The 20,319-nt window shown below is 32.5% G+C and overlaps 1 protein-coding gene across 1 annotated transcript in view; it reads left to right on the top strand.

The window, feature by feature from the left end:
- DMGDH (dimethylglycine dehydrogenase) overlaps positions 1–20,319 on the top strand; it is a 92,051-nt gene that overhangs the window by 8,344 nt on the left and 63,388 nt on the right. Inside the window, exons 3-5 of the mRNA XM_074288262.1 lie at positions 1,865–1,963; positions 10,799–10,963; positions 15,887–16,091. Of these exons, the coding sequence (XP_074144363.1) occupies positions 1,865–1,963; positions 10,799–10,963; positions 15,887–16,091 (469 nt within the window). The remainder of the gene's footprint in view (positions 1–1,864; positions 1,964–10,798; positions 10,964–15,886; positions 16,092–20,319) is intronic.

Here is a 20,319-nt window from a genome sequence, read left to right as displayed (position 1 = left end):
AGCCCCACAGAGTCTTTATTGAATGCACTAGAACGTAAACTAAGAGAAGAGACTTTTTAATTTGGAATCAGATAACTTGGGTTTAAGTCCCCAGTTTTCCCATTTCTTACCATGAGACCTTGGACAAATCATTAAATTTGAAAAACGGTAAGAAGCAGAATCTTTTGCTGTTTGTAAACTTTTTATTGAAAGGAATAGGTGGAAACTCTAGACTATTTAGCAGTGTCAAGGTCATTGTTTATTCACTTATTTCATCAAAAGAAGAATAGCTCTAATGTTTATAGCATCTCCCTCACAATAATACTTTGAGGTGTTTTGGGAGTGTTTTAATTCTGGTCCCCAGAGAAGGAATTTGAGATAAAACAACTTAAATTTACACAGTTAGTTAAGTTGCAGAGCTGAAATTCTCACTCCTGTTGGGCTGAGACATTCATTGCTCCTTCAATCAAACCTTCTATTTCATTATCAATTCCTATTCACTCCCACTAAAGAGCTCATCATTGGGAGTTACCTATATCAGTAAAATCACAAATTTGGTTCAATTCAATACAATCTCCAAACCTACAATTAATGCAACTAAATGTATTTTTAAAAAGAATTCAATTGTACTTTAAAAAAAGTACATAATGATGACAATGTTACTGAGTTATCTCTTCATGAAAATGTTCTTCTCTGGACTCATAATTTCTTAGACTACTTTGTATCCTTAATCTCCATAACCCCTTACTTTGTATTATATTTATTTTTGTACATGTTGAGAGCAGAGAACAATTTAATGATGCTTTGCTTACTCATAATGCTTCAATAAATGCTTTTTGATTCTAATTTTTATTTGCTTGTTTGAATCGATGTCAAGGAAGCTTATACATTTGTTACATCTCTTATTCTGAAGGGGCTAAACCTGACACTTTTAATTCATTCATTTATTCAGTGACAGATACAATTTCTCAAAAGTCTTAGAGAATTTTTTTATGCTATTAAGACTTAAAATTGCCCTGAAACTTTTAGAACATTCTATATGCAAGATAAAGCCTGAAATTTAGTAATCCTTTGCTCTCAAGAAGTTTTCAATTTAGTAGAAGAAATAAATTACACATTTACTTCAATAATTCATTTGATCTGGGGTCTCATTGACATGGGTGAAGATTCCATTGGGAGCAGCTCAAAACTCACCTATGACTACTAATTCTGTTTAATTTTTGATGTCACTGCACAGATCTGCAGAGATTCACCTAGAGAACTAAGGATCTTCTAGGTTTTTTTTTTTTAATATATTTTGTGGTATCAGTGAAATACTAGGGCTACTCATGCTATCTACATGATCAGCCCACCTCTTTTTCTTATCACATGTTTTCTCTATGATATTCCTTTACACCACTTCTAATAGCATTTATGCAGCTTTTTGAGGTTTGCAAAGTGCTTTAAACATGAAGTCTCATTGTATCCTTCTAACAACCTTCGGAGGTTTTTTATTACCCCATTTTACAATTGAGGAAACTGAGGCAGATAGAGGTTAGGTGATTTGTCCAGAGTCACAAAGCTAAGAAGTGTCTTAGGTTGGATTTGAATTCAGATATTTCTGACTTTTAAGTCCAGTGCACTAACCATTGAATCACATAGTTTTCAAATATATACAACTTTAATAAAAAATAGATTTTTATTAGTGCATGAGAAGTACAAAAGAGGCTATAAGAGTTCAAAAAAAAAGTTAGGCTGGTAGAACAGAGAAACCTTTATGGTGGAGGTGACATTCAAGCCGAATCCTTTGTTCTATCCTGGGAATTGATGTGATGTGCTAATTCTCAACAGGTTAACTATAAAAAATTCTGAAGATACTGATTCTTTTTTCTTTTTCTTTTCTAAGGCAGGTTTAACAACTTATTTTCATCCTGGCATAAACTTGAAGAAAATACATTATTACAGCATTAAGCTTTATGAAAAACTGGAAGAAGAAACTGGGCAGGTAAATGGATTAAATGAAAGAATTCATATTTAGATCAACATTGGCTTTGATAATCAAGGTTCATAAAGAGATTTAAACTGGTGAAAAATGCTCTCTTTTTTCAACTTTATTGCTTCTTCTCATCTGTGTGGATGAGAACATGCAATTACCTCAGTAGCACACAATTATGATATATTGTAGGACTCAGATTAGAGTATATTGTGAAAATTCCTGGGATTCATTTAAAAATCAATTCAGACTACAATATCTTAGAATTTTGTCTTTATATAATCAATTTTTTTCTTCCCTGATTTTTTAAAAAGTACATATGAAGCCACTCTCAAAACAAAACATCAGTATTACACATATCGAAGTTGAGGTACTTCTGTATTTGTTCTCTGAGTTGTCTAAAAGTCATATAAAGCAGATTTTCCATATGTCTCAACAAAAATGATAATGGCAATAGCAACTGAAATTTATTTAATGCTTTAAGGTTTGCAGAGTCTAATATATGTTATTTCATCTGAACTTCACAAAAACTCTCTAAGGTTGTACAAGTTTTATTATTGTATATTTATTGTATAATATAATAATATTGTATATTATGTTGTATATTTTGTGCTATTATTTTGTACAGGTTTTATTCCCCATTAGATTATAACTTCCTTGAGGGCAGGACTACCTTTTGCTTCTTTTTGTATCTCCAATACACAGCATAATGCTTGGGCACAGATTAGGGGCTCAACAAATGTTGACTGATTTTATAGATTAAAAACAAAACATTAATAGCCCAATGAATATCTAAAATAAGTGAGCCCAGAATTCAAAGTTCTAAAGAGCTTTCCTTTTATCTACTGGTTTATATACCCTACTCTCTACAAATATGTGCATGTCTCCCCTGTCCTGAAAAAACAACAACCCTATTTGATCTCTCTATCCTTGCTAACTGATTCTATCTCTTCTGCCCTTTGTAACTAAAATCTTCAAAAAACTCTGCCTCCTCTTTCTCCCCTATCACTCTCTTCTTAACTCCTGGCTTCCAACCCTATTCCAATAAAACTGCTTTCTTCAAAGTTACTAATGATCTCCTACTTGTCCATTCATTTCTTAGTCCTTATTTTTTCTTTTTTATTGTTTTTTTTTCTGGTTCACATGTATATTAATTTTTAAAAATACATATTTCTTTATCAATCATATTGGGAGAGAAAAATCAGAACAAAAGGGAAAAAGCATGAGAGAAAAAAAACCCAGAAGAAAAAGAAAAAAGCATGTGTTGATTTACATTCACTTTCCATTATTCTCTCTGTGGATGTAGATGGCCTTTTCTATCCAAAGTTTATCAGGATTGCCATGTATCACTGAATTACTGTGAAGAACCAAGTTTTTCATAGTTGATCATTGCACAATTTTGCTGTTACTGTGTATGCTGTATTCCTAGTTCTATTTTGTTTTGCTCAGCATCAGTTCATATAAATCTTTGCAGGCCTTTCTAAAAGCAGTTTGTTTATCATTTTTAGAGCAACAAAATTCCATTACTTCTCAGTCCTTTTTCTCAATGACTTTGACACTTTGATTACTCTCTCCTTGATAATTCTCTTCTTTCTAAGTTTTCAGGACACCAGTTTTTCCTAGTTCTCTAACTACTTCTTTACTGGATTCTCTTTCAGAGCATGCCCTCCAACTATAGGTGTCCTACAGGGTTCAGATCTGGGTGCTCTTCTCCCTCTATTCTACTTCATTTAGGGCTCTCATCAGCTTCCATGCATTTAATCATCTTTATGCTGATGATTCTCAAACTCTGACCAGATCTCTCAGCTGACTTTCATTCAGTCTGCCATCTCCAACTGCTTTTCAGATGTCTTAAACTGAATGTTCAATAGACATCTTAAACTTAATATATCCAAGACAGATCTCACTCCCCCATCCTCCTCTGCTCTTCCACTTTCCCTGTTACTGTAGCTGGCAAAACCATTCTTCTAATCCCTCAGACTTGCAAACCAGGAGTCATCCTGTACTCCTCATTTTCTCTCATCCTCTACATCCAATATGGTATCAAAGTCTATCAATTCCACCTTTGCAATATCTCTCAAATATGTCACCTGCTCTCCTTTGCCACTGCTACCACTCTAGTAAAGGCCCTCATTATCTCTTGGCTAAATTATTGGAATAGCCTATGGGTGAAACTACCTGCCTCAATTGTTTCCTTACTCAAATCTGTCTTCTATTCAGCCATCAAAGTGATTTCTCTAAAACACAGGTCTGACCACGTCTCACACTCCACATGCACTCCCATCTCCGTGAAGTCCAGTGGCTCCATTTTGTCTCCAGGATCAAATACAAGATGCTCTATTTAGTATTCAAGGACTTTATAACATAGTCCTCTCCTACCTTTCTACTCATCTTATACCTTACCCCTTTCCTTGTAACCTTCAATAAAGTGACACATCTCCTAGCCTCCTGGGTGTTTCATGAACAAGATACCCCATCACCAAGCAACAAACATTTTCTCTGGCAGTTTCCCTTGCCTTTAACATTGTTTAAGTCACTCTGACTACTGATTTCCCTGGCTTCCTTTAAGTTTCAACTGAAATCCTATATTTTCTTGGAAACCTCCCCCAAACTCTTCTAATTCTAGTGCCTTCTTATTGTTATTTCCTATAAATCTTTGAATACAGTTTGCTGTGTGTGTGTGTGTGTGTGTGTTTGCATATCAACTTTCCCTCTCTTGAGAACAGGGATTTTCTTTTGTATCTTTTTGTATCCCCAGAACTTAGCACAGTGCCTAGCACATAGTAGGTACTTAAGAAATACTAATTGATTGATCTTATCATTTTATAACATTTTAATTAAAATTGATCTTAACATTTTAGAACAATTTTCTCTAAAGAAAATTAGCCTATTTAAAAGAAATATTAGGTTACTGAGTATAATACTATGGTTAATGTTTTCCATTTTTGTGAAAAAATACTTGCCAGAAGTACAATTTCTTTGGGCTATGATTCTGCAAATACAAGATGCCTGTTTGTGACTATTTAATAGATGTACTGTATCTAGCCCAAAGTGGTACTGACATATCTTGGAGAGATGAAAATAGGCTAGAACATAAATGGTGGAGGTTTAGATCAAGACAAACTATCATTTTTTGATGCCATGTGCTCCTCACATCTTTATAATGTTCTGACATTAACACATAGACCTTTTTTCATCCCCAGATCTGTTATTTTAAATTTTATTTCTCAATTTACTGGTCATCTTTCTGTGCTAGTTATCACTGTGAATTCTTGGTTTTCAGTCTTGGAGTGGTGATTTGCTTGCCCCTATTTTCTTTTTTCTCCAATTATTAAGTTGTATTCATGTCTCTTAAAAAAAAAAAAAAACTATTATAACCATTGCTCAATATACCCCCATCCCGCTTTAAATTCAATAAAAGTGGAAACAAAAACCAACTGACAAGATGACTATATTTGACCAGTACATTTATCATTCTATATTAATCTGGATACAAAAAAGGAGTTTTTCCTCTTCTTTTCTCTGAGCACAATCTTTGTCATTTCAGTTAAGCTGAATTTGGCTATATTATGGTTCCGTTTCCTTTTACGTTATTGTAGCTATTGTGTTTGTTCTCATTTTGGCTCTACTTACTTTGGGTTATATATTTTCTATGATTTCTTTGAATGTTTATATTTGTAATTTCTTATAATCTTATTATGTTCTGTTATTTTCATTGAGTACAATCTGTTCAGTTTTCCCCCAAAGGGCAGTCACATTGTTTCCCAATGTTTTTTGCTTTTGCAGAGTCCTGCTATTATGTGTGTGTATGTGCATGTGTACATTTGCTCTTACTCTTTTCTAATTATCTGTGACTTCTGTGATTCCTTTCCTCTGAGCCTGTTAATTACACCCAATTGTGAGCACCAGCTGCTCTTCCCACTATTTCTTTAGTAGATGGAGAAGATATTTAGGACAAGTAGGAAATGGTCAAAGATTCATAAGAAATTAGAAAGAAAATATGGAGACTCCAGTTGTGGGTCTTAGGTCTTCTGATCTTGGTCAACCTCCAGAAAATTCAGATCATCCTTAAAATTGATCCAGATACCTTTCTTTATATCTGGGCCCCAGATTTTCATTTGTATTACTTCTGAATTCTAACTGATCCCTCATTTCAGCTAAAGGCATAGTGCATTCTCTATCATACTTAACATATACACTCTCTTTTTTCTTGGAAATAAACTCCAAAAAAATCTACTTTTTTTTGGTTGTAATATGAAGGAGATGGGGAAAATAATGGGAAGGGATAATGATGTCAACCTAGATTAGGCATCACATCTGATTGAATCAATCATCAATATTTATTAAGCATTTGGTATGTGCCAGGCAGAGGCATCTAGATGGCTCAGTAGATAGAATGGTTGGCCTGGATTCAAGAAGACCTGTGTTCAAATTTGGCCTCAGACACTTACTATCTGTGTGATCTTAGGCTAGTCATATCTTTGCCTTAATCCACTGGAGAAGGAAATGACAACCCATTCCAGTATTTTTGCCAAAAACAAAACAAAACAAAACAAAACAAAACAAAACAAAAAAAAAACAAAACAAAAAACCCCCAACCCTATAGATAGCATGGATGTGATATAATCACAGAGTCAGACACAATTGAAGGACTGAAAAATAACATGCTAAGTACTATGCTAAGCATTGGGGATACAAAAAGAGACAAAAGGCAACCCTTGCCCTCATTGAATTCACAATCTAATGGGGAGACAAGCAAACAAAATATATACAAACAAACTACATATAAGATAAATAGGATAAGGTTGATGAAGGGAAGTCATTATGGTTGAGAGTTTAGAAAAACTTCCTATAGAAGGTAAGAGTTTTACCTGGAATTGAGGTTTGAATTCAGGTTTACCTGATTCCAGGCCAAAACTCTATATACTTGAGCCACTTAGTTACCTCTAAGTAGTATTATTGTTGGATAATCTATATAAACCATCTGGGTTCATACAAACTGGGGCCGATCCTGGACTTGGTTCAATAGATCTATTTCTTCTTCTTCTTCCTCTTCTTTCTTCTTTCTTCTTTCTTCTTTCTTCTTTCTTCTTTCTTCTTTCTTCTTTCTTCTTCTTCTTCTTCTTCTTCTTCTTCTTCTTCTTCTTCTTCTTCTTCTTCTTCTTCTTCTTCTTCTTCTTCTTCTTCTTCTTCTTCTTCTTCTTCTTCTTCTTCTTTTAATTCATTGATAATACCTGTAGTTCCATGAAAATCTGATATGTTAGGCTATTGTTCATTTCTGTTACTCCAAGTGTAGGTAAAAGGAATACTGAACTTCTAGCATTCAAGGTATAGTACAAATATTAGGTATGGGACCTAACTTTATTTTATCCCACAGGAAATGCACAAGACAAAAAAAAGATTCCCAAGAGCCCAGCAAAAGATGCAAAAATATGTCAAGAGCTTAGAGAGTCCATCTAACCTCCTCGTCTCCCCTACCCCAAGAAAGAAACTGATTTTGGAGTTTCTATGAGGGCTATGTTGCCCAGTTTTAGATACCCAAGAGTCAAATCCCAGGAAAGATGTCTCACCAAAGTGGATAACTTTTTTTGTTCCACTATCTAAATACCACAGGGACTGAGGGTCCCTAGTGACATTTCATATTGTCCTACATTCCTTTCCAGTTCCACTTGGAGTTTCAGCTCCAGAATAGAGAGGATGCCCTAGTATCTTTTCCTTGTTGTTCCTGCCTCTACTTCTGGGCTTCTTTGAGTGTCTTCAGCCAAACCAAATTCCCCATCTCCCTTTTTATTTTTTTAACTTTAAATGTTAACTGTTCTTTGGAATAGAGAATTCCCAGATGAGGAAATTCTCTCTACTAATACATATCAAAACAGTTTTATAGTCTTAAAGAATTATCTTATAGCCAATATATTTCAGAGGTAGAATTGTTTTAGCTAGAAACCTGAAGGGCTTCTCTTCCCAAATTGATTTTTTTTACTAGATAAAAGAGGCCATTCTTTGCTTCATTTCTTACCTAGTCTTCATCACAGTCTAATGAGACCTGTTAAAGACTTCAACTTAAAAAGATCAAGATTTCCTACTGCATCCAGGGCCAGATATATCTATATCTTGCCTATGGATCTAGATGGCTCCATAAAAGAAAATGAGTCTGGTGAGCTCTCCCTTATTTATATCTGATTCACTTGCATGCCATGGCATCTTTTCCCTAATGTCAAGATCCTCTTTCAGAACAAAGGACAAATACAAAGGGCATATACAAATACATATCTATTTTTACATATAATTCTGATATAAGTCTGGGAGAGGGAAAGGAGAACTGTGCATGGGAATAGATTCTGCCCCCCCACTCTCTGCTCTGTTGTTCTCCAGTCTGATTTCTGAAGGTAAAAAGGGAAAGAGAGCTTGTTGGAAAGCTTGTTTTAATGGAACAGGGAGGGGCAATTCCTCTGATAAAAGTCCATACTTCTGAATCTCATCTGAATCTCCAGGTCCTTTCTGCAAGGAACAAATGTACACATACCTTCCATGGGGAGATGAAAAAAATGACCTAATGGACTTTAAGGTCATGTGATCTCAAATTGACATAGTAATAACTTTCCTCAGATCCCTTAAGCTCTCTAATCCTCAAAAAAAGTGCCAGATGTAGTGAAAGCAGCTGAACCTTACAAAAAAGTAATTTTTTTGGTAAATCCTTTACAAAAAAAACTACATGATTGAACACTGGGCAACTTTAATTCTTAAAGCATCCACTCAGTAATTCTACTGAATCAACCTCCAAGTTCCTGTTGTCTAACAGTTTTGTAAATGAAACCCATAGAAACCTCTCCCCTTGCAGCAGAGACTCTTATCATTATATCTTCCTCCAGCAATAAGAAGCAAACTAATCCTGCCTATCTAAATAAGAAAAAAAGGGAGCAACTAAAAATATGCTGTCTTCTGACTTGGGGCTGGTTCTAGGTTAAGAAATCTCAAGACCAAAGAGCCTCTACGAGAAAAAAACTCTCCTTTCTCCATCTTAGGGAAAAAGCCAACCAAACAAAAAAACTACAGACACAGATTCAGGCAGCCTTGCAGCATAGTTTCAAGTGGATAATAGAAGACAGATCATGAGTGACAGGGAATTTTTTTTAAAGGTTGAAACATTAAAGATTTCTGGGGAAAACTTCTCATTAAAAGGGCAGAACATAATTAAATAAATCAATAACGAGATCTCAAAAGCCTAAAAAATTTGCAATAAATTAACAAAGAGAATACAAAGCTATCTCTTGACCAATTATAAAGTAAAGGAAAATTATTCAATAACTGATGAAATACAAAAGTTTGTAGATTCCTAGGGTTCATATAAAACCAAAAAAGAAATTCTAGAATGATTCAAAATAGAAATGAATTTAGGAAAGAAATTAGGAATGAATATAGGTCAGAATTTAGACCTCTTGATGAAGACTCTTAAAACTCTACTGATTAGAAAAATTGAATCGCTAATGAATAATCTCTCTAAAGAAGTGGAGAAAATAACAAATTTGAAATTCAAGAATATTAAGGTGGATAGAAAGTACTCCATAAAGAGAAACAAATGGCAACAATTTTTAAAAAACATGCATTGAAAACCATTGAACACAAAAAGAAGCACAGAAATATATTAATGATTACAGATCTCCTAGAAGAATATGACCAAAAAAAACCCTGAATACTATCTTGTAGGTACAAATCAAAAAAAAAAAAAAAACTGGTCATAACTTCTGAATACATACAATTAATTGGAAAAATCCACAAATTACCTCTAGGAAAAAAGTAAACAAAAGAACCCTACAAAATCCAGGATAGACACTGGTTAAATTTAATAATTTTAATCAAAACCAAAAAAAATTAACAGTGGCCAGGAAAAATACCTTCTAACATAGAATAAAGGGAATAAGATTTTTTTCTATTACCATCAAAAAATCACAAAGGAAAAAGAACAGTATATCCTGAAAGAAAAGGAACTAAGCTGTAACCTAAGATGATATGCACTGCAAATCTGTCTAATCATTAACATAAAAGAAAAAGATGTGTGCTCAACAAAAGAGCCATGTGGGGCATCCCTATAAAAACAACAACATTAAAACCATACTAGATATGAGCAGTATATATGACATAAACAAAAGAAATATCAAGAAAGAAAAAATAATGAAGCCAATTATTCTATGTTTAGAGGTTGTGTTTTGAGGTTTTTTTTTGTCTGTTTTTTTGCTTGTTTTTTAGATATATAAAGAGAAACATTGACCTACAGTATAGAAAATAAAATAAATAACAAAGGCAGATAATGCCATTTTATAAATTCCCAAGAGTATGTGATCTCTTTGAGTTTTTTTAAAATATTATTTCCTCCCCACTTACATGTCATGAAGATATTTATTTAGTTCTCATTTTTACAAAATTTTGAGTTCTAAATTTTTTTCCCTCTCTTCCTTCTCCTCTTTCAAAGATGGTAGGCAGTTTGATATAGTTTATACATGTATTATCATTTAAAATATATTTCCAATCTCAATTATGAAGAAGTAGATAAAAAAATATGAGAAAAATAAAATAAGTGAAACATATGCTTTGATCTGCATTTCAACTATGTCCAACTCTTTGTCACTCTATCTGGGGTTTTCTTAGCAAAAATACTGGAATGGCTTACCAATTTCTTGTTTATTATTCTGCCACATCTTTTTGCTAAAAATATTAACCAATATAATAATCCTTCATTTTTAATAAATCTTTCTTCATAAACTCATATTTTTAAAAAAGCTAGAAGAGAAAACACATGTTTTTCCCCTAATGACAATTTTTAATATTATTTTCTTGTGGTTATTCTGACAGATGGTGGGCTTCCATCAACCTGGAAGCATCAGAATTGCAACAACTCCTACAAGAGTGGATGAGTTTAAATATCAAATGACTCGAACCCGATGGCATGCCACAGAACAATATCTTATTGAGCCTGAAAAAGTGCAAGAGATGTTCCCTTTACTGAACATGGAAAAGGTATTTTCTCTTAAATAGGCCATCAAATAACTTACTGAATTGAATTACAATTGAATTTTCTACATAGGTGCAAAGCACATCAATTTAGGACATTGTGTTTTCATGTCAAAGATCAAAACTTGATGAATAGATATGTCTTTGAGAAATTGTTAAGTTGAGCATTATATCTGTTCAATTGGTTTTCCTTCTTGTGCTACTTGGGAATACACTTTCAACATTTTTCTATAATTGCATGAAAGGGTGAAAAGTAGGTCTAAGGTCCTTTACAATTAAACTTTGTTTGAGAATTAACCCAGACCTTCCTCTCAAGCTCCTTCATTTTTAGCTGATTATTTATGGTCATCTCCATCTACTAGTTTTCCTGGTACCTTATGTTCAACGTGTCAATGAATTAACCAGTCAAAAAGCATATATTAAGCACTTTCTATGTGTGGACATTATGCCTTTCTTTAGAAATAGATAACAAAGCAAAGCAAAATCAGTATGTTTTGAAAGAGCTTACATTTTAAGGAGGAAGACAATACAACTATAAGTATATAACTATATAACTTTATACAAATAAAAGAAAGACACACAGCATAGATCTGGGCTTCTTAAACTTTTTTCCACTTACAACTCCTTTTGCCCAAGAAATTTTTACATGACTCTGGATATATACATATATAAAATAGGTACACAAATCAAATATTTGCTGATAATCATTCATAATTTTACAACCCCCACATTTAATTACAAGACTCCATATAGGATTACAAACCACATGAGCTGAGGATAGATGGTAGGTAATCTTTTTAAATGTTTTTTTTTTTAATTTCTTAATTTTTTTTTTTTGATTGGAAGGTAATCTTAGAAAGGCTCTTGTACTTGGCAGGAGGGGAGGATAGTATTGGGAAAGGCCTCTTACAGAAGGTACCATTTGATTTGAGACTTGAAGAAAACCAAGGATTCTAAGAGGCAGAAGTGTCAAAATCAATTTGTTACCTCCCTCTCTCCCCACTCTGTCTTGCTGGATTTGGCAAGTTCTTAATAACATCAAAAAGATAGAAATAATTAAATACTGATTTGGGAATTATTCTTTAATCAACTGTCTATGTATATTCAGACTACTAACTTGATAGAGCAAAGATAAAAATTAGCATAAAACTAGAAGAAAGAATAAAAATGGGAAAATGTGTAGTGTGTCACTAAAACAATTATATCCTGATCTATTCATGAAATTGTTGATCATAAAAAGTCAGATATGAATGGAAGAACAGACAAAATTTCCAAATATTTATAATAGAAAGTTAATCTGTACAAATCAATTGTCATAAATAAAGACCAAAATCCTCAAAAGTTCCTTAGTCAGTAAAAGTTTGTTGATGTATTTGCCAAGAAGAAATATATGACAACTAAGGAAACCAATGCTTTAGACAAAAAACTAATTTGTAAAATCTTTTGGAAAAGGAAGATTGAAGATTTGAGCAGCATTGCTTCATAATACAAAAAAAGAAGCAAAATCAATGTAATGAAAGCTTAGAAACCCAAGGAAGAAAATCTGTCTTTAGGTTATTTAAAGATGAAAATAAAACAAAAAATAGAACAAATGATGCAAAAATAAAAACTTTTTAAAAAATCATCAAGGAGAGTAGGCTCTTTACACTTGGACTCTATCATCACAGTTCCAAATATGCTTATAGGGATGGAACAAAAGAACGCAAAGATGGGAAAAGCAGCTGCCTTATATAGAGAGGAGATCTGAGCTACAATTATGTGGTGCTTAGGAGTTTAATTCTATAAAAGGATTGAAAAAATGTTGGACCTTATCTTTTTTAAGGCAAAAAAGGAAATATCAACAACTATAGATCTGTGCGTCTTTTCCTATCACTATAAAAAGTTTATCGTATATACCAAGGAAATGCTCAATGAAGTAGAAAAAGGTAGACTTTTGCAAATATTCTATGGTAGGACACAAACTTACTATCACATAATTGCTTGAGAAATGTGGTAAATACAAGATTATACTGTACTTATTTTTGTTGATTATTTTTAAAAAAGCATTTGATTCAGCAGAACAAAGCATTGCACTAAATGCTTTATTTCCCTAAAGTGTCTCCTTTCCACACATTAAAAATTATTCAAGATTCCTTGAAATATGTAATAATAGAAATATGCATGACCTTGGATCAATATGGCTTTAGTCTTGAGATCAAGATTAAAGGAAACTCACCAGAGTCCTAAAGTTATTATCATGGAAAGGGGACATTGCAGAACATGTTGATCCTACTTTGAATTCCCCACATGTCTATGATTTTGCTTGTCTTTGAGCTGAATCCCACCAGTTTCTCTTACCTTCCACTCTACTCTATGCTTCTGGCTTCATGACCTTCATGTGAGGCAACCCTCAGGTATACATAAATATCAGTGAAAAACACAGCATGTGGCTATATGTTTATGAAAGGTATTTGCTACTATTGTAAAAAAATCCATCATAAAGTTACAAGTTTAAGAGGAATTTCTTGTGGATTTTGAAGTTCTCAAAATACAACCTGTTTCTGGATGATATTGTCTTGGTTGCATTAAGCCCTAGAATATACAGATTCCTAACTATTCATCTTAAAGTGAAAAACCCAATGGATTAAAGAATGTTTATAGAAAAGATTATGAAATGAGGTTAGGTGGACATTCTATAGAGTTTGTCACCTAGTGCATGTATATATATATATATATATATATATATGTGTGTGTGTGTGTGTGTGTGTGTGTGTGTGTGTGTGTGTATGTGTGTGTGTGTATAGATGAATATGACTATATCTATATATGTATATGTTTATATATTTATAAATGTATTATTTATATTTACATATATGATATATATTTATATATAAACATACACATATGCATACATAAACTCATATTTATGTATATATACATGAATATGAATGTATGTATATACACACACACACACACACACACACACACACACAAAGAGAGGGAGAGAGAGGAAGGGAGGGAGACAGAGAGAGACACACACAGACAGAGACAGAGAGAGGCAAGAGGAAAAGAGAGAAAATGCTATGTAGTGAATGTTCTGAGTTTTGATTATCCCAACTCTCATTGAGGAGTTAGGTCCCCAGTACATGGGAACTACATCTTTTCAGGTCTTAGAGGTAGCTTTGATATGTTGGGGTTTGTTTTGCTTAAATGCTATAGCCCATAAGCCCCCATTGGTACACTTTCTGCCATGATTATTGATTGATATTGATTAGCTCTTAGAAAGGGGGTATATACTAATGGGAAATGGTAAGAACAATTGGTACAAAACATATATTCCTGATGTCTGTGGCACATTGTCCCATAAGATACACAAAATCCACAGAGTACTGTACTAGCAACCTTTCCATGTTAGGAAAAAGAAGGAAGTCAATAAGATATTGGATGAACCCTTTGAGGCAACTAGTTGTTACAATTAGGAAGACCTGAGTTAGACACTAGCTAAATGACCTTCTGTTTGCCTCAGCTTCATCAATTGTAAAAGGGGATTATAATAGTGCTTACCTTTCATGATTGTTGTAAGGTTCAAATAAGGTAACATTTATAAAGGGAGTTAGTATTGTGCTTGGCACATAGTAGACATTATATAAATGTTTATTCTTTCTGCCCTGAACTTCCCTTTGAAGCGAACTTATGATAGGACATGACAAAAGGTGAAACATGATGGTCAAACATGAATAGGTTGCCATATATGTAAATAGTAAAAAGGAGCATTCTTAACACAGTGCTTAGTACATTGGAAGCATTTAATAAATATTTATTAACTTACTGATTGCTTGGAAAGTGACTTTAAATTGATGAAATCCTAGATCCACTTGACTGAGGGCTTTTGTTCAAACTCAAGAGTGATTCCTTAGGAATTACATCTATGTGTATGTATGTATGTATACATATGTGTGTGTGCATATACATGTGTATATGTATATATATATGTATATATATATATATTTTTTTTACCATTAAGTTATTTATGTTTTCATTCCTCAGTAGCACCAGGCATTGTAAATAGGTAAGAAGCATATTCAGCACTCTGTGGAAAGAATACTAAATCAAAATAATAAGTAAACAATCCATTGTAATATAAGCTTTTTCAAATACAAACAGGACATTTTGAAATGTTTAATAAAGTGAATCCCTATTTAAAACAAAAGTACTTTGTATGTAGAAGACACTCAATAAATATTTGTTGGATGAATTAGAAAATATAATTTATTTCTCAGTACTATTTGATCTTTGAAGTACTGTTTTGTCAAAGTGTGTTTTTCTGTAAATTATTGGCTTTCCAGTTTGTGAAAATAATTATACTGCTAAATAAAGATTATTATTTGCAAAAAGTAAAAATCATGGAAAAGCCTTTCAAAAGATTTCTTTGCTGAGATATCGATTTACATGGAGCATATGCCTCAATTATATAAGAAAAGAGCACCCTGGGAATAATCTATATCATGACTCATGATTAAAAATGGTGTCTTCCTCTAGAGAAAGAATTGATGGAGTCTGAATGTAGAATCAAAGCATACTATTTTCACTTATAGTATTTTTTTCATAGTTTTCCCTCTCTGGGACTCTGCCTTATTTTCCAATATAGTTAATATGGTAATATGTTTTGCATGATTGAACATATATAACCCATATCAAATTACTTACTACCTCGAGGGGAAAGGGGAGGGAGGGAAAGAGAAAATTTGGAACTCAATTTCTTTTAAATGAATGTTAAAAATTGTTTTTTCATATGACTGGGGAAAATAAAATATTAATTTTTTAAAAGTTAAAACCATGCTAACGTGTGGGTTAGTTTCAAAAAAATCTGATTTTATTCAGATGTAGACATTATATGTCCCTGATAGAAAAACTCTGCATTTGTGTGAATTCATTTTGTAAATCATTTAGGTTTTGGCTGGACTCTATAATCCTGGAGATGGTCACATTGATCCTTATTCTCTTACTATGGCTCTGGCTGCTGGGGCCCGGAAATATGGTGCTCTACTAAAATTTCCTGCTCGAGTAACTAATCTAAAACCCAGAGCAGATGGGACATGGGAAGTTGAGACCCCGCAGGGATCTATCCGGGCTAATAGAATTGTGAATGCCACAGGTAAGCACCTTTAAATATTTGTATATGTTTTGAAGCAATTATAAAGTATGTAGTTATAAAACCTATTTAACATTGAATTCAGTTCAATTCAATTTAATAAGCAATTAATAAATATTTAGCATGTGCAAGTCATTATGCTGAATAGTGAGACTACAAAGACAAATATAGAATAGTTCCTCTCCTAAAGGAGACTGTGTTCTGCTAGCTACTTACATTTGATCACAATAAAAATAGGATGTGAAAAAACATTGTGTGAAGTTACATTTTTCTACATTAGTATGGGAAACTACTATATTTTTAATCATCCACGCCCATGATATTGACATGTTCTTCCGTTCTCTTTTCTTTGTTGACATATTATCCTTCTTTCTTTTAAAAAAATAATTTTGGGTTTTTTTTTAAACATTTGTTTTCACTTCCATTCCCCTTAGCAATTGCATAAAATCAAACACTTGTAACAAATATTAATCATCTAAGATGATCAATGTCCTCATTGGTTGTGTCCAAAAACATATGTCTCATTTTAGATTAATCACTTCTCATGCAGAAAGTAGTTAACATATTTCATCTTTGATTCTCTAAAATAGTGACTTGTCATTATGTTGATTGGAGTTCTTAAATCTTTCAAAGCTATCTTTTAAAAACTGTCATTTTAGAAATTATTCTTATTCTGTTCACATTATATTTTATCAGTTTGTAGAGGTTTCCTCAGCTAACTCTGAAACTATGTATTTCATCATATCTTATTGTACATTAACATTTAATTACATTCATATATTATCAAATTTTTAATCATTCTCCCACAAGTGGGCACTCTTAGATTCCAATTTTTGATTGTTATAAAAAAAGCTATTATCAATATAGTTATACATATGAATCCTTTTCTTCTTTCTTTTATCTCTTTGGAAATATTTACCTGGTAGTGATATTGCTGATTCAAACGGTATGACCATATTATTCTTTGCCTTATCATTTCTCTTCCTCCATTCTGACATCTGCTACTTCCCCTTTGTCCTTCAACTAAATCCTGTCACCTAACACAATGGTGTCAAACTCAAATAGAAATAGAATCTTTCTAGACACATAGTGACTTAGAAAACAACAATTCAGCATTATCTAGGTTGTGTTGTATTTTTATACTATTAAATATTTTCCGATTATATGTTAATTTAATTTCATCAATCTGTGGGTCAAGAATTTGACACTTTTGATTCTATATTTAACCTTCTATTTTCTTTCTGTTTTTACATAGTAGAATTAGTGATTTCCATTCTCTAGCCCTATCCTTTCTTATTAGTTCAAATTTCTGTTCAATGGTAGCCTTACTATTTACCATTAAAATACAAGTTCCATGTTTATCACAAGCATGTACTGCCATGATCTCACTTAAGCTCAAGAGTTCTGAATTATAGTGGGCTAAGTCAATGGGGAGGCAGACTAAGTTGAACATTACTATGGTGAGCCCAGGGGAGGGGCTGGTAGGAGGGCAGGAAAATTAGGTCAGAAGTAAAGCAAATCAAAATTTCCATACTGATCTGCAGTGGAATTGATGTAATTTAATTAATAAAAATTAGAAACTCTTCAAAAAGATTTTCCTTCAAACATTTTAGTGTCTAAATCCCCTCTGGAGACCTTGGAAGTTGTCTTAAAATCTCTATACTTAGATCAAGGTTAGAGAAAACATTCCTATTTTTAAAAAATTACTGAGTGTCCTTTCAATCTTCTTTTCACTTATGGTCCCATGAAATCAATCTTTATGATAATATTTGATATATTCATATTATATGCCATTGGGTAACGAAGTCCCATGTGACCTAGGAACTGATATTAAATACCTTAATATTTGATAAAATACTAGTGCTAGGAAAGACTTAAGAGCTGTAGTTTTCAAACTATTTTTGCTCCTGCTAACAATATTATGTGCTGTAAAGAATCACATACATGCATAATTTCCCTTTAATAAGAGATCAATTCTTAACAATTTTAATGTCTGACACATTTAGATATTAATATGTATATGTAATCAGTAAATTTTGTTTATTTTGTGGATAATACACTTAACTTATTTTATATGCTAGATAAGTAAAAATTCACATTGAACAAAAGAATATATAAATTGTCTTTTATCCACAATAGCATAACAAATCCAAAGTTTTTTGTCACACCTACCAAAACTTGCAGCATAATAGTGTACAGTAGCATACTCTTTTAGAACCATTATCTTGATGAACTCTCTAATTGTGCAAATGAGAAAATTTTTGTAATTTGTAGATACTATATGTGAAACAGGATTACTGTGGCAGGGTAACTCCATATGTGGCAAAAGATATAATAAATAGAAGGGGGGGCTGGGAGAATGTGAATAGATGCAGCTCCTACTCTTACTCTAAACCAATTCTAGACTAATTTTTTTTTGCTCCCATTGTCTATCCCCTAAATAACAATATATACAATGGTTAGCATGCTAATTTTTAGAAAACTAGCTGTGGGATAAATGATAATAAGAAGAGATAGACAAAGTCAAAGATAGAGTAGGGAGAAATCACCAAAATGATCCCTATTTGCTGATCCTATAGTGTTTTACTTAGAAATCTAAGAGAATTTGCAATCATTTAGACAATTAACATCTTTGCCAAAGTTGTAGGCTAAAAAGTAAATCAACAAAAATCAATGACATTTCTGTATAATAATAACCAAATCCAGAAACAGTAATGGTAAGAGAAGTCCCATTCAAAGTAACTACAAAAATCCATAAAATGTTTAGAAGCCAATCTACACAAGAACACTCAATACTTGTATAAGTTTAATTACAAAATTATCATTAAAGAAATAAATAACAACTTAAATAGCTTATGCTTATGGCTTTTCCTTGCCAATATGATAAAAATGATAACACTATCAAAATTAATTTACAGATTTAATGCTATACCAACTAGACTACTTATAGACCCAGAATAAATAATAGCAAAATTCATCATCAAAAGAGCTATGTTATTGAGGGAAATAATGAAAATGAAAAGACAAGAAAAAAGGAGGGGAAGATTCCCAGCTCTCAAATAAATTAAGAAGCAACAATTACCAAAACCATTTAGTATTGTTTAAAAATTAGAATTATAGATCAATGAAACAGATTAGAGAAGAATAATTCAGAAATAATTAAACTCAATAACCTAATGTTCAAGAAACCCAAAACATAAATTGCCTAAGAAATAACCCCATATGTGATAAGAAATGTTGGGAAATTGGATAGCAGTCTGGAAGAAATTTGGCTTAGATTAACATCTCAAGCCATAGCCTACAATAAATTTAAAATGGATAGGTGAAGTGAATATTAGGAATTGCACTATAAAAAATTTGAAGAGAAAACAGATTTTGTACGTTTTACAGCAATGAGCAGATGGTAAATTTCTCCCTGAACAAGGAATAAAAGCTATTACAAAAGATGAAATAAATAATTTTGATTACCTGAAATCATAAAGCTTTTGTACAAATAAAATCAAGGCATTCAGGATAAGAAGGGAAGTGGTTAACTGAAGAAAAAGATCTATGGAATAAATATCTCTGATAAATATTTGATGTATAAGACAAAAAGCTAAACAGTTAATAGAAATATAAAAGACCAAAAGTCATTCTCCAATAGAGGAGTAATTGAAGAATCTGATCAAAGATTTCTCAAAAGCAGAATTGCAGACTATTACTAACTATATTAAAGAATACTTCAGATCCTGAATAATGAGAGAAGTTCAAATTGAAACAACCCTGAGACTTTACTTCATACTTGGCAAATTAGCAAAGATGATAAAAGAGAGGAATAGGAAAAAAATAAAGGTAAAAAGCCAGTTTTGAGATGTTAGTAACTTTACCAAACTATGGTAGTTTGAAATGTCACTTAATAGTTATGTAAGTCTGGGCAAGTTATTTAATCTCTGTCTGTCTAAGTTACCTTAACTGTAAAATAGGGATCACAATAACACCTACCCCACAGAGCTGTTGTGAGGGTTAAATGAAATAATATTTGCAGAGAGCTCAGCAACATAATATATGTTTAATAAATGTTTTTGTCCTTTCCTTTCTTTCTTCTCTTGCCATCATCACTCAACAACTTTTCCTTCTTTGAGGGTTACTACATCTGCCTATTTCGCCTAGTTTAGTTCCTTGTCATAGTCAACTGTTGGATTTCATTAGATTCTTCCTCCTTTCTCAAGGAAATCAATACCTGAATAAAAAT

The sequence above is a fragment of the Sminthopsis crassicaudata genome, chromosome 1 (assembly GCF_048593235.1).
Source record: "Sminthopsis crassicaudata isolate SCR6 chromosome 1, ASM4859323v1, whole genome shotgun sequence".
Taxonomy (NCBI): domain Eukaryota; kingdom Metazoa; phylum Chordata; class Mammalia; order Dasyuromorphia; family Dasyuridae; genus Sminthopsis; species Sminthopsis crassicaudata.
The sequence above is the reverse complement of the archived record's forward strand: the minus strand, read 5'-3'. Positions and strand labels throughout refer to the sequence as shown.